A 15,459-nucleotide genomic window follows, 5' to 3' on the forward strand; every position below is an offset into this window, starting at 1 on the left:
CCCCAACTTTCTGCCCACTGGGGACCCAAAGCAACTTATGTCATTCTCCTCTCCTCTGTTTTATCCTCATAACAACCCTGTAAGGTAGGTTAGGCTGAGTGTGAGGAGTTGAACCTGGGTCTTCAGATCCTAGTCTGATACTCTAACCACTATACCATATGTGCTCCCTGAACAGAGTATAGATGTAACAAGTGTTTCAGAAGCCAGGTTTTTGTCGCATCATGTCAGTGAAGAAAACTGGATAATTGTCCCGGTTGCCCAAGTTTCTGAACTGTAACAATAACACCAGGGACACTTAAGAATGTTCTATATTTACCTTCTGATTCTACTGTGAGGCTAAGAGAAAATGTTGCAAAGATTGTGGCTCTTTTTTGGTACATGCTGTGGGTGTTATAAATGACTGTGGATGTGGAATCTGGATCATACTAGTGGTTTCAGACTGCATGCCATTCAGTGCTAAGCATGCTTAGAAATAAACGCAAGCAACAAAAACACAACTAGTTCTATTCATAAATACATAATCAGTACTCCATGTATATCCTAACAAACTGCTTTAAAGATGTACAAAAAGCAACTGTCCCTTTAAGAATGCATAGCATTCATTGCAAGCATATTAAAATCTATCGATATGATCTTCCAATGCCATTACACACTATGTCTGTTACACATAGACTTTTCTCTGTGATACACCTCTGAAGATGCCAGCCACAGATGCATTCAAAACGTTAGGAACAAGATCTACCACACCACGGCCCCACAGCCTGGAAAACCCACAACATCTAGTTGAATACGGCCATGAATGCTTTTGACAATACATTACTGAAGCAGTTTGTTAGGAGATACACAGAGTACTGGTCATTTATTTGATAGCCTGGTTGCAGTTTTGTGGTTGAAGTTTCATTTTATACTGAAACCCCTCAAATTGTTGGTTTTATTCCAAAGTTAGTGATATTGAGCTAATCAGGACTTACTTCCTATTAAGTGTGTTTGAGACTGCATTTGGTAAAGATCAGTAGTGCAGGTGGGAGAATTCAGTCAGTTTAATGGATATACGCAAAATACTTTGGAAGTCACCAGAAAGCACAGATTATGAAGAAGAGTTTGGATTTATATCCCCCCCTTTTTCTCCTGCAAGGAGACTCAAAGGGTTTTACAAAGTATTCCCTCCCCCCAACAAACACCTTGTGAGGTGGGTGAGGTTCAGAGAGCTCCAAAGAACTGTGACTAGCCCAAGGTCACCCAGCTGGCGTGTGTTGGAGCGCACAAGCTAATCTGGTACCCCAGATAAGCTTCCACAGCTCAAGTGGCAATGGTTAGATGAGACTTACTTATATTATAGTTGTATGTCATAATAAGCAGGAGTATTTGCAGCTTTACATTTGCAAGAAAGAGTTTTATTAGGCAGTACAAAGAACGTACGTAAAGATAAGGGCAGGAAAGTCAAATTAACCATCAAATGACCCCCAACCACCCAGAATGAGAGATGCAGAAGTTATAGTCAGAATTTGGGGTTCGTCCAGGGATCATCTGAATATGCCAGCCACAGATCCATCTTCAGATCTTCTGAAGATGCCAGCCACAGATGCAGGCAAAACGTCAGGAGAGAATGCTGCTAGAACACGGCCATACAGCCCGGAAACCACACAGCACCCTATTGGCATTTTGTTCATGCACTCTTATGAAACGTTTAAAAAAGAGTGAAAAGACCTTTCAGACCTTAATGTGTGCCATTTAGAAAAACAACAAAAATGAATGAAACATGTTTCATTTAGGGACACCATTTATATGTTTTATATCTTGCATTTTTGCTTATACCAAATCTGTCTTCCATTTCCCAAAATTCCTCTTTGATGCCAAAAAACAGCCAGCATGGAAACCAAAATGCAAAAACCATAGACTAATAATGCAAAATAAACTGTTGGATCCCACCCTATTCAAGAATGCATCTTCAAGAGTTTTTTTCTGCAAATGATTTGGAAATGCTAATTTCCATGGATTAGTAATAGCAGCGACCCCCTCCTTTTGTATCTTGCTTCTTGAAGAGGAGCGAACTCTTGACTACTTCTTGCCATCAGCTGCTTTGTCTGTAGTACACCAAAGAAGACAGAAACATTATTAGATCTAGTTACACATCTTAATCCTAGTTTATCTTAGCATAAGAGAAAGGTCTCTCTTTTGCCTATTAAATATGAATTAAAATATATAACTAATTAGTATTTCCAGCATTTCATGGTCTCTCAGACCCACTGATTTTTTTCAAACCTCATGCCTATATTGACTGCATGGTCATGTTCCACCCATGGCATCTGGAGAAATGAACATTTTTGCTGTTCATTTTTAAGGTGCAAAAACCAAGTTCAGCTTATTGTTTCAAACTGAATTTCCCTTACTATAATGAAGAAGAAGAGGAGGAGGAGGAGTAGGAGTTTGGATTTATGCCCCACCTTTCTCTCCTGTAAGGAGACTCGTGGCTTACAAGCTCCTTTCCCTTCCTCTCCCAGAACAGACACCTTGTGAGGTAGGTGGGGATGAGAGAGTTCTGAGAGAACTGTGATTAGCCCAAGGACACCTAGCAGAAATGTAGGTGTGCGGAAACACATCTGGTTCACCAGATAAGCCTCTGCCATTCATGTGGAGGAGTGGGAATCACCCGGTTCTCCAGATTAGAATTCACCTGCTCTTAACACTCATGGGTCTTAGTTCATTCATTCTGTATGTTTTCCTTCCAATTGCTACTATTTAATGTTAGGCTGTTTCCCAGGGGCAGAATACAGCGCCCAGAGACACTAAAAACGGCGTCCTTGGGGAGGGGTTTGCACGGCCACCACCACCGCTGCATCGCAGCAGCGCCAGCCTTGCCACCCCCGAGCAGTGCAAAGGCTGGAAAGCGCCATTTCCCCCCTCCCCATCGACGCTGAATGCTGTACCTTGTCTCCTGGCTTCCGGCGTGTCACAGAGGCCAGGGGACATGCCCCCCTGGCCTGCAACTCCAGAGCTGCCACTCCAGCCTGCTGGGGTGGGGGGGATGTCCCCTGGCCTCTCGATGTATGAAGGCTGCGCCGCCACCTGCACCCCTACCGTCCATGCGAACGGTCCGGGTGTGTGTGTGTTGGCATTGTTTATGCCAATGCACCCCTGCTCACGCCCATGCGGAAAGGGCCTTACAGTGACATAGAGCATGCAAGTAGGATTTATGATGCATGCGGCATCAAATCAAAGGAAAAAGCTTGAAGAACATAGTCAGAAAGGAGGAAATAAAGGATTGGGTAGTATAGAGTCAGACAATGGAGATGGAGGCAGAATGAAAATCAAATATGACATTGCTTCCTCCTTTTAAGGAGCTTGGCTTGGTGGCAGTGGTGGGATTCAAATTATTTAACAACTGGATGCTTACAAGCATCATTTTAACAACCAGTTCTTCCGAAGTGGTGAGAACCTGCTGAATCCCACCACTGCTTTGTGGTCTCTGAACTCAAGCAAAACCCCACAGAATCGAGTTTATAGCCTGCTACAAGTTTGCATGGCTATCACAGATCTCAACATGCAAGTACTGCAGCATATTCTATAGTAGCTGTATTGTACCCCCTCCTATTGCCGTATGAATGAAAGAAGACTTACCATTAATTCCTGAAAAGCTGTGGGAAGCAAAAGAGGGAAAATTCACAGTCACGATCATAGCAAACAAGCTTTGGGTCATTAAAAATGGGGCGGGGCTGTTTTCTAAAAGAACGTCTTGCTTCATTGGATTTTCTGAGGCAGTGTTTTGCTTTTATATCAAAAAATGGAAATCCAGTACCTAATTTCAGACTGCAGGAAAACGATGGAATAGTGGATACTGGAGAGCCGCAGATTGCAGACCCCGGGCCTAGGCAAACCTTCCTTAGTTTTTGAGATCTGATGAGATTAGGCTAGTCTGGAGCCATCCAGGTCAGGGGAGAATAAAGTGGTAATTGTGGAAAGTGCTGTCAAGTCATATCTGATTTACAGTGACACCTAGTGGGGTTTTCAAGGTGAGAGATATTCAGAGGTGGTTTGCCATTGCCTGCCTCTGCATAGTGACTCTGGACTTCCTCAGTGGTCTCCCATCCAAGCAGTAACCAGGGCCAACTCTTAGCTTCAAAGATCTGATGAAATCAGGCTACTGTGGGCTATTCTGATCTACAGCACAGAAAATAAGAAGATTGATTATCAGTAGGGGAAAAACCTTGACAGTTTTGATGTAGTTGTAGACCCTACATGACTCAGTCATCGTATCTCCTGCCAATAGCTACCAAGCTGACTTGGTCAAGCAATATTCATGCCCTGTAGTTCAATACCCAGAAGTTGATAGAGAATGTGTCTGGATACCAGGTTGTTACAGTGTGTTAAGATAACTTACTGGAGCTCTTGGCCATCCAAAAGCTGACGGTAAGTCCCAATCTCCTGCTCCAATCGGCTCTTGATGTCCATCAGCATTTTATAGTCGCTGTTTTGACGCTCCATGTCGGCTCGGAGTTCAACTAGTTGTGCTTCCATGTTGCTGATCAGGCCCTGGATCTGTGCCAGCTGGGCACTGTAGCGACATTCTGTGTCTGCCAAGGTGTTTTCCAGAGCAGTTTTCTGAGAAGAGACATAGCAGAGGGGAGAAGTGGTGCTCAAGGGTTATGGTCAAGGAGAGAGAGAATTTTCAGAAAGTTTTGAAAGCATGGTGGAAAACTGGGCTGAGGAATAGAAATTTGAAATAATTCTGGAATGTTTACATTGGCTGTTTTCGCACAACCCAAATAAAGTGTCTCAAGGACTGAAATAGAAGTGTTTTGGGGAGGAATGCCAACCAAATTTTCCATCAAAAAACATTTTGAAAATGTTCTATTTCAGTCCCAAAAGGTTTTATTTGGAAATGCTAAACTGGTGATCTTTTTTCCTGAGATGTTTTCAAAATGTTTCTATCTTGCTGTGCAGAGATCATGAAACTTTATTTCTCCTGCACGATTCTGAAACTCTCAGTTTTGTTTCTTTGCCACTTGCCACCTGCCATTTTATGCTGCTTGCTCCATGTTGTCTGCCATTTGCTGAAGTGCCCTACAGAAATCTCCTCATTTAACATCACAGCTGCCTGCCATTTCCGTCATTGCCGTGCACTAATGAAGTCAGTATTGCATGCTGATTATGTGAATGTGTTGTTTTTCTATTTTTTAATGTTGTGTGAGGTATCTTCGAAGCTATGTAGACATGAGAATTGTCAAGGCTGCACAGATTTTGAGTCTCTGTAGCTTCAAAGATATGACATCAGTTTTTTAAAAAAGAAAGAAGCGTTGTCTCCTGAAACACTTTTTTTCCTGCACTATGTTGACAAAAAAGCCAAAACGGTTCTTTTCGAAACATTTGCACATTTTAAATATTCTGTGTGGAAACATTGTTTATTTGAATTAAATTCTACACCTCTATATACTTGCATCTTTAGTAATCAGCCAAAACTTAATTAGATCACCTTTCTGACATAGCTATGCGCAGGCACTTGATGGCCAAGATTCACTGGGGGTTGTAATTTATTTATTTATTTATTTATTTATTTATTTATTTATTTATTTATTTATTTATTTATAGATCGCCCAATCCCCAAGGGGATCTCTCTGTGTGTGTAAAGCACCATCAAGTTGCAGTCAATTTACACAAGATGCTTTCTAGGCAAGTGGTTTGCCATTGCCTTCCTCTGCACAGTCTTCCTTGGTGGTCTCCCTTCCAAGTCCTGACCCTGCTTAATTTCCAAGATTTGACAAGTTCGGGCTATAGCATGCTTCCTTCCCTCCCATCTTCAACATTTACTGAGTTTTCATTGCTACATTCTAATTGGTCACTTTCATGTACATTTTAATGTGACATTACCTGCTCTGAACTGTCATGAAAGAGAGGACTGTAAATGTACATTAATTACATCCTCTGGATCTGAGATAACCAACTTGCCATAATATTAGTACATATATTCAGAGGAAACTCATATGTGAGCAGGCACAGTAAACCAGTAGTATAACTATGTCCTCACGATTTTTGACTGCGAGTTTGGTAACATATTGAGTTGAATCTCGAATCACTTTCTGAGGCCGTTTCCGCACAGGCAGAATATGGCGGCCTGGGGACGGCAAAAACGCCGTCCCCAGGCCGCCATTCGCACAGGGGGCGCAGCTGCATAGCAGCCGCGCCGCCCTCGCGCCGTCTGACCGGCGCCAAGCCGGCGTTTCCAGAGTGCGCTGGGAAGTGCACTTTCCTGGGAACTCTGGCTTGAAGCCGCTGCCGTGCAAACGCCTCCCCCCCCACTCCCTCCCTGCACTTACCTTGTCCCCAGGCTTCCGGCGCGTTGCTGAGGCCTGGGGACACGCCCCCCTGCCCTGCGACGCTGGAGCAGGTGCGCAGGGCCGGGGGGGGCGTGTCCTAAGGCCTTGGCGACGTGCTGGAGGCCCGGGGACATGCCGGAAGCCGGGCCGGGCGACGGGCAAGCCTCATGCGGCGCCGGGGCTGTCCTGGTTTCTTCTGGGACAGCTCCATGGCGGGACGGTCCCAGCGTCGTCGGGTCTGTGTCGAGTACGCCGACCCGGCCGCTTCCGCCTTCGTGTGGAAACGGCCTGATATTTATACTGTCTTTTACTTTTAGGTCCTCTGTTTATGTAGACCATTCTGTGTAAATTCATGTTAATTATTTTGAGCACTTGAGGCCACCATAAGCTCAAAGTTGGGGTTTTGGGGGGGGGGGAGAGGGTGGGTCTTTTTCTTTTTTTGAGGAATCCCTCAAAAATAAATAAATAGGACTGGGCAATCATCATGAAAATAATTGTTGCCATTCCGTTTACCATGCTAAGCTGAGATTGCAGCTCAATCTCTAGGCCTTGGAAGGTGCGTCTCAAGTCTGTGATCTCCGTCTTGCTGGACTGAAGCTGTTCGGTATTGACGGCAACTTCTTTATTCAGTTCTTCGGTCTGTATTAGGGGAGAAGATATTTATCAAGCAGGGTATGATTTCACAAAAGTCAAGAGTTATGAACCATATCAAATCCTTCTATGGAACAAATACCCTCCCACCCCCATCTGTTTTTTCTGTTGCTGGTCTTTCAATCTCACCTTGCTGGTAAACCAAGCCTCAGCTTCCCTTCTGTTCTTCTCAGCCATCAATTCATACTGGTCTCTCATATCAGCCAAGATCTTGGTGAGATCGATCCCTGGCGCAGAGTCAACTTCCACACTCACTTGGCCTCCAAGTTGTCCTGAAAGTGCAGCCATCTCCTGTGAAATGGAAAAGGCAGAGACATGAACTGATAATATATTTGTATAGCAATGACTCAATTAAAATATATTCCTTCCTTCCTTCCTTCCTTCCTTCCTTCCTTCCTTCCTTCCTTCCTTCCTTCCTTCCTTCCTTCCTTCCTTCCTTCCTTCCTTCCTTCCTTCCTTCCTTCCTTCCTTCCTTCCTTCCTTCCTTCCTTCCTTCCTTCCTTTGATTTTGAAGCTGGCCTTCCCGTTCTGGGCTCAGGGCATCTTTCAACAGAACAATTCATGATAATGCAGCAATCAGTTACAAAAAAGACCCCGTGGCACCCCAAATATATCTCAAATTGAGGATGGGATGAACAACATGAACTTTAGATAATAAAGGGGAAAGGGAAGGCGAAGGAAGGAAGGGTAAGGGAAGGAAGGCCAACCAGATGGATATCATTGCTGCCTCCAACCAAAGGCCAACAGATCCATCTTAGAGGCCCACAGAACTGTGATAACTTCCTCAGGGCTGGGTGAAGGGATTTCTGGTTGCTCAGAACCATGGTCTAGTGCAGAACTTCCTACATGAGGAATGGTCCTCTTGTCTTAATGTTGTTGGCATCTTCAAATACTGCCATGTTTCAAAACATTAAGCATTCGCATTCTTTACCTCCTCATGGTTCTTCTTGAGGTAGGCAAGTTCCTCCTTCAGAGATTCAATCTGCAACTCCATATCAGTCCTGGTCAAGGTCAGCTCATCCAGGACTCTGCGCAGTCCATTGATGTCACCCTCAACGCTCATGCGCAGAGCTTGCTCTGTCTCAAACCTTTAAAAAAAGCCAGCAAATGTATAGGAATTGCTCAAATCTACACACTGGTATAATCTGTCAATTAAGAAAGTATAGAACATATTCTCCATATTCTGTTTCTCCATATTCTGGAGCTAATTCACAGAGGAGGGTCAAATCCTGAGTGGATGGAAGCAAAAGGATCCTATCATTGCCATTATTATCATGAACATTATCATTATTAGAAGGATTTTTTTATATCTTGCTTTTCTCAACCTTCAAAGGAGTCTCAAAGCTGCTTACAGTCACCTTCCCTTCCCCTTCCCACGACACTCAGTGAGGTAGGTGGGGCTAAGAGAGTTCTGAGAGAACTGTGATCAGCTCAAGGTCATTCAGCAGGCTTCAGGTGGAATTGCAGAGAAACAAACCCAGTTCATCAGGCTGCTCACGTGGAGGAGTAGGGAATCAAATTGGTTCTCCAGATTAGAGTCTGTCACTCTTAACCACTATACCATGCTAGTTCTGGTGGTGGTGGAAAGTGCTGCCAAGTCACAGCTGACGTGGCAACCCTGTAGGGTAGGGGTGGCCAACATATGGCGTTCCAAATGTTCATGGACTACAGTTCCCATTAGCCCCTGCCAGGATGGCCAATTTTCATAGGGTTTTCAAGGCAAGAGGCATTCAGAGGTGGTTTGCCATTACCTGCCTCTGTGTGGGCTAAGAGAGTTCTGAGAGAACTGTGACTGGCCCAAGGTCACCCAGCAAGCTTCAGGTGGAGGAGTGGGGAATCAAACCCAGTTCTTCATATTAGAGTTATCTGCTCTTAAACCCTTACACCATGCTGGCTCCCTAGTATGGCAGCTTAAATGTCAACCATTGCCAGCAGTTTCTGAATGGATCTTTTATGATCTGTTTGATTTTCCAGCATCCATTAATTCACCTACTTATATTTTCTAACTAATCCCACCCTCAAGGACAGCTTTCACAACTGCCAGATTTAATGTCATGCCGTCTACCCTACTAAATGGCAGGTTAATAATCTAGAAAAATCTAAAAGGTTATGTAGCTGCAATACCAACATAGTTGAAACATTGGCTCAAAAGTTATTACACTGCACTAGATTTGCCAAAATTAGATCTATATATTGTCAATTTACATCCTCTCTTCCAACCTGAGTTAACAAATTTGATGAGATTATTTCTCCTGTTGAATAACTCTGATTCTGTTTTTTTGTGAAGAGGTTGCAAGCTTTGTTATGGAAATAATTCAGTCAGTAACAATATGTATTTATCTGTGGTTACCTTTTTTTTGCCTTCAAAACCTTATTGTTTGCTGTGTTTTGTTGTTGTGGTTCTGTTCATGCCAATAAAGGCTTTGCTTTGCTTTAAATTCACCCTTCCTTACACTAATTTGGAAACATGTGTGTAAAGTCTTTAGAATTCCCTATTTGCACCGTATTTACTTACTTGGTTCTGAAGTCATCAGCAGCCAGCCTAGCATTGTCAATCTGCAGGACAATTTTAGAGTTTCCAATTGTTGCATCAAGAATCTGGAAGAGAGGAAATGGCACATGCTTAGAATCATCTGCTTTCCTTAGAGAGCTGTTATTTTCTTTACAGTCACTTTGAGGTCAGTCCATATTTGATTCGTGTAGTGTGGTGAGACACATGAAAGGACACATTGTGTTGATGCACTGAAATGCTCTTCTGAGCAAACTCACGATACCATATCATGTTTAACTAACCTTGAAGAAAAGTTAGATTACCAATTCATTTTTACCCACAACATCCATTTTTCCACAACGTTATTTGGTGAATGAATGTAGATTGAGTTACACATTAGATTGATTTAGACTACCAGTTTTGTACATGGACTGGTACCATTTGTACATGTACTGGTACCATTTTCCAGCTTGGAAGGCATTTTGTCGAGGCACAATTGATCATTACAAGCACAGACCGCTGCAAATTGGGTGCCATCAGTTTGTGTTCCTCTTCGGTTAGTTTTGTGCATCTTGCAATTTGGCCTTTAAAATAATCAAGGGATCACCCATGGAGCAGCAGCTAAGTATGTTCACAATTGCAACTATTGGATCTAAAGAAGGTGTGAGGAGGAGATGAAATCTCCATTCTGGGTAGGAACCAACCAACTGTTCTACCAATTGAGAGGTTACTCAACCCTCTTACTTTTCCACTCAAGAAGGTTAGGTTGAGGATCATGGGATGTGCGTTGAAAAACAGCCCAGTGGAATGGGGGTTGTGGGAATAAGAATTAATCAAGATTGAGTGGGAACACACCAGCCCCTAATCCTCACTGGGAAGCATTCATGCTTCTCACTTTTCATGCTTTCCCCACAAAATGTATCTAGGAATTGATTCAAGTTAGCCCTATTTTGGCCTTGGCGTGCCACATTCCTCCAGCTCTACCCTTGACCTACTAGTCTCTGCCTTTGTCCTCACTTAAGTATTTTTAAAATAACAAAGTTGCAACCCTGCATGGGGTGTTGCCAGTCATGAACCCTATGCCTGGTACGACAGGCAAGCATTTCTCTTACAGTAACTAATTGCTTTTCTGCACCCTGTGTGCCTTTTGGGTGTGGATATTTTCTCTATAAACAGACACTATATCTTAACGAAACAAAATAAACCTCGATTGCCTACATACAGAAAAGATAAAAGTGTGTTTGGTTTAGCGAAAATCTATTATTGTCTAATTTCCCTCCCTCTGTTAATAATATCTGAACTGCAGGTTTATTGCTTTCATGGGTTTAAAGAAAGACAAAGCAGTTCAGTGGAAAACTCAGCTGAGTCCAGGACAAACAGCCCTGTGTTTGTGAAATTCTGGGCAGCTCAAAAAGGCAGAACAAGCAAGGATATGCTGACAAATTTTCAAAGAAAGGAAACAGAACCCTGTGTATTTTACCTGTCAAGAATAGTAGAAGAGTAGAAGGGTAGCTATTAAAAACCTACTAACTATTAAAGTAAAACATGATAAATCCTGGTCATCTAATGCCAGCACATAGATAGTTTGCAGGACCTCTACAGGTCTTCTAACTAGGCTTTGGCAGATTTCCAGGAGCCAGAGTTTCTGAACCTGTTTTGCTAAAAGGGAACAATCTCCACCAAGAGGCCTCATCAACAAACATGCAAAGAGCCAAAGGCCCGGCATGCTTGAGCAGACAACAACAACAACAAAAACCTGACATCTCCATAGGGACTGTGACCCATCAATTTGGGCTCCTCATAGTTATGGTCCCTACCCTAGACAAACCACCACAAGCAACAAGGATAAAAACAGTCAGCATGTTTAGGTGTGCTGACAGCAGTGGAAGAACACTGTCCTTGGCTAGGTGTGAATATGGTGCATACTTTCCCTACAGTCATCTCTTATTTGCAGGGTTTTTTAGTGCTTAAAAGAAAACCCCCCAAAATCTGTTTCACCAGTGATGATAAGGTGGCAAAGTAAATAGACACATACAGTATGAGCATGAGACTCAAAGGGGCTTTCAATCTCACTAAACTTTCCCTTCTCACTAGACACAGCGTGAAACAGACTTTTCTCCGTGATACACCTCTGAAGATGCCAGCCACAGATGCAGGCGAAACGTTAGGAACAAGATCCACCAGACCACGGCCACACAGCCCGGAATACCCACCAGAACTAATATCCTTTCCTTTCCCCCCTCACACACACCCTGTGAAGTGGGTGGGACTGAGAGAGCTCCGTAGAGCTGTGACTAGCCCAAGGTCACCCAGCTGGAGTGTGAGGGAGAGCACAGGCTAATCTAGTTCCCCAGCTAAGCCTCCACAGCTCAAGCAGCAGAGCGGGGAATCAAACCCGATTCCTCCAGATTAGAATGCACCTGCTCTTAACCACTATGCCACTGCTGCTCTCTGGCCTTTATATTAATTGATTCTAAAGGTCCTTCATGCAATCATTCCTTGGGTGCAGCCTCACATAGACAAGTGTGATGTGTGAAATAGGTGGTCATTGATATGGTTGACCAAGTTTTCTGTAAGCACATGAACAAGAAATGTGGTTGACTCTACCCAAAGTGGCCTCATTCACCTTTTTACATAATTCCACTTGAGAGCACTCCTAAGGATGATTGGGACAAAGTCTCAGTTCCCATTTCTGTAAATTTAAAGTGGGTGAGGCTTTGCGCTCTCTGCAGGGAGGGGCTCCAATCTGAACCCCGCCTGCTCATTCTAGACATGAGCCAGAACACTGTACTGCACCTTGGGTGGGGCTCCACATCTGTTCCATTTAACAGTGGTGCTTTCTCCCAGTGCAAGGAGTTTCTGAGCCTCCTTAGTTTTCACAACAGCTCTGTAAGGTTGGTCAATATCTATTGCAGACAGAAGACCAGTTAGTAAATGCAGAATGAAACTGGAGAATGATAATTGTTGGGCACAGAATGGTTGTTTCATCCATTTTGGCCTCCCCCTCCCTCCTCCTTCCCTCCTTCCCTTTGTCTTCACCCTTTTTTGTCATTTTACTTTTCTTTTCCCCCCCGCTGGTATGAATGGATATGGGGGCCTAGTTTTAACTACCCTCCCTCAAACTGATTTTATGGCACCAGATTTGCTGGAAATGTATTTTATTGATTTTACCATGTTTATATTGAATGTTGTCCTCCCTTCGGGAGAGGGCACCTTAGAAATCTAGTGAAATAAACAAGCAATAAGGGTACTTAATTCATGGGGTCATAATGATGAATGAGAAAAAGACTGGGTGCTCCTCCCTCAGAACCTTATTGCCAGGATGATCTGTAAATCTAAGCAGTTTAGCACATCCAGATCTAAATTTTGATTGGACAAGCAAAAAAAAAAGGCATTTAACTTTCTAAAAAAGAAGGGTTAGTGGTGGGGCTATGCTTTAGTGGTAAAGCATCTGTTTTGAATGTGGAAGGTCCCAGATTATATCTGGAGCACCTCCAACTGCTAATTTTGTGTCCATCTTAAGAAATGGATGTGAAAGACCTTTGTCTGAGACCTTGTTATTCAAGCCTTGAAAGTATTTTGTTATTCACTTCTACTTAAAAATTTGAATGTCAATTCATAGCAGTGTCGCAGCAATGTGAGTTTCAATTTACAGCAAGGATTTGTTCAACCAAGTAAAACCTATTGAGGATCAGAACATATGGGTGGTCTGACTGTAAAGCCAATAAAAGTCTCATATAATTAGAGGTCTAGATAAATGAAATGCAACGTATATAAAATCTCAGCGCACGAAGATCCATTGCCTCCAGCAACACTAGAGTGACATTAATAACCGAAACTTGCCACAAAGAATTCCACTGCTGGCGCCAGAGGATAAAGGAGAGGAGGGCATAGATTGAGGCTGTGTTGGATCAGCTTCCCACTACAATAAAATCAACAAGGAGGTAGCTGCTGTATTGGACAAGGTTATAAGGAATACATAAATAATTTTTCATTCCCTAGTATGAGAAGGTGGAGCCATGGACATAAAGCAGATGCCTGAACATGCAAATCTGTGCAGGCAAATCCTTCCTACAAATAACAATCTCATTGCAAAACTACAAGAAAAAGAAAAATAAATGTTTAAAGGTTAACCATTTTGAATGGATATTTAGCAAACTGATTTACCACACTGAGCGGTACTAAAATGCTCCCTTAACCACGGTACTCACATATTGTTATGTAATCCAATGTACAGCACTCAGTGTAATATTTACTTGTTGTTCAGATGAGGATTTTGACATCTTGTCTCATATTCCACATTGTGTAGCTTGTATTATAGTACACAAACTCCATCCTGTTTAGTTTCACAGCAGCCTTGTAAGGTAGGCTACAGTTATGTCCATTTTGAGGATGGTGTATCCAAACTGAAGTCCAGGGACTTGAATGCAGACCTGGCTGGACACGTTTCCACTGACACATGGCTAGTTTCCTCTGCTCTTGTGAACCATGGAACCTGACAGGTTGCTATTATACCCACTTTACCAATGAGGAAAAGTAAAAGTAGAAATTCCATCATTTGGATTGATACCTAAACAAGGATTTTAAGCCAGGTTGCCTCAATTACATTTATATACCTGACCACCTAAGAGTTGCAACTTTTCTCTGGCAAAATTTCTGTGCATTTGCCTGCAAGAAAAATCCACTTGTAGATTCCTCCTGGGCCTGCATTTACAGGTCAAGGAAAGTTCACAAGTTAACCAGAGTATGTGCCTGTTAAAAGCACATGGTGGGGGTGGATGACCATGGGCAGTACAGGGACAAAAAGCTGGAATGAGGCCCTTCTCATTCCCCATACAAGCTATTTCCTCAGTACAGCTGAATATAATTTGCTTTCTCTTCTGTACTTCCAAACCTGTGGACATTTGGCTGAGAATTAAAGGGAGACTTTTAATGTTTACTACTGTGGCTACCTAAAAACCACACAACATTAACCTTCCTTATTTATGATTATCAGCAGAATTTTTTCCACCTCTGAGAGCTAAACACTCCCTTCAAAGCTTCAAGATAGAACTTGCAAGTGCAAACCCTTACCTTTTCTCGGAGATCTTCAATGGTTTTGTAGTATGGACTATAGTCACGGGTAGCAGTTGGTCCTTGCTTCTGGTGCCACTCCCGGATTTTAACCTCCAGATCTGAGTTGGCTTCCTCCAGGGCACGCACCTTATCTAGATAGCTTGCCAAGCGGTCGTTGAGATTTTGCATAGTTATCTTCTCATTTCCAGTAAGGAGGCCATCACTGGCACCCATGCTGCCTCCAAACCCACCTCCAGCCCCTCCACCAAAACCTCCTCCAAAGCCAGCACTGCCACCAAAACCTCCTCCATAGCCACTCATCCCATATCCACTACCTAGGCCTCCTCCAGCCCCTGAGGAGACCAGCCTTGCAGAAGAGACAGAGATGCCCCGGCCACCAGACCCACCATGGATGCTTGGAGCCCTGAAAGAAGCTCCCCCAAACCCTCCACCTGAGACAGAAGAAGATTGCCTGAAGCTATAACTAGAGGTCATTGCGAGAGGAAATGTGGAAACCGGTTCTTGAGAACAGAAATCACAGAGTTGGTGCTCTGGATGGAAGAATGTGGAGATCTCTCTCGTTCCCCTCTCTCCTTTTATTTCAGCCACTGTGGGAGTTGTTTGTCCAACAAGCTGATATGTGAGACCTCTGGAATGAACCAGCCCTAAACCACTTGCCAGCACATAAATTTTTCCTCATTGGTCAGTCAACATAAAGTGGGTTGTGTTTCCTTCCCAAGAACCTGTATTTCTATCCCCCCTCCCCCATGTCTTATCTCGCCCTCCCCTCTTTTCCTTTTACAACAATAGGTGTGATTCACCGTAGGTGGCTTTCTGCTCAAAAGAAAAACATGGGTAAAAACTGACATGGTAGTTTACTTAAGCTCCAGCTAAAGCCTCGAGCACACACACCTGTCCTAACACACACAGGTTCCTTTGTAGAAAAATAAC

General features: G+C 43.4%; 1 protein-coding gene across 1 annotated transcript; it reads right to left on the minus strand.

Moving 5' to 3' along the window:
• Nucleotides 1-1,372: 1,372 nt before the first annotated feature.
• Nucleotides 1,373-15,133, minus strand: LOC125444696 (keratin, type I cytoskeletal 19-like). The gene is made up of 8 exons (XM_048517279.1): nucleotides 14,527-15,133; nucleotides 9,478-9,560; nucleotides 7,894-8,050; nucleotides 7,092-7,253; nucleotides 6,825-6,950; nucleotides 4,379-4,599; nucleotides 3,619-3,635; nucleotides 1,373-2,084 (listed from the first exon to the last, which is right to left on the minus strand). Exons 1-8 carry the CDS (start codon nucleotides 15,001-15,003, stop codon nucleotides 2,059-2,061), a joined length of 1,269 nt encoding a protein of 422 aa, XP_048373236.1. The 5' UTR covers nucleotides 15,004-15,133; the 3' UTR covers nucleotides 1,373-2,058.
• Between the last annotated feature and the right edge of the window lie 326 nt (nucleotides 15,134-15,459).

Source organism: Sphaerodactylus townsendi, linkage group LG15, assembly GCF_021028975.2.
Source record: "Sphaerodactylus townsendi isolate TG3544 linkage group LG15, MPM_Stown_v2.3, whole genome shotgun sequence".
NCBI classification, from domain to species: domain Eukaryota; kingdom Metazoa; phylum Chordata; class Lepidosauria; order Squamata; family Sphaerodactylidae; genus Sphaerodactylus; species Sphaerodactylus townsendi.

What these genes read in the sequence shown, in the direction of transcription:
- LOC125444696 (XM_048517279.1), bottom strand. Translation starts at nt 15,003, where the DNA reads ATGACCTCTAGTTATAGCTTCAGGCAATCTTCTTCTGTCTCAGGTGGA. An exon ending in GCTGATGACTTCAGAACCAA is followed by an intron (nt 8,051 to 9,477) that starts GTAAGTAAATAC and finishes CTTTTTTTAAAG; the next exon opens with GTTTGAGACAGAGCAAGCTC. An exon ending in TGCAATCTCAGCTTAGCATG is followed by an intron (nt 4,600 to 6,824) that starts GTAAACGGAATG and finishes GTCTCTTCTCAG; the next exon opens with AAAACTGCTCTGGAAAACAC.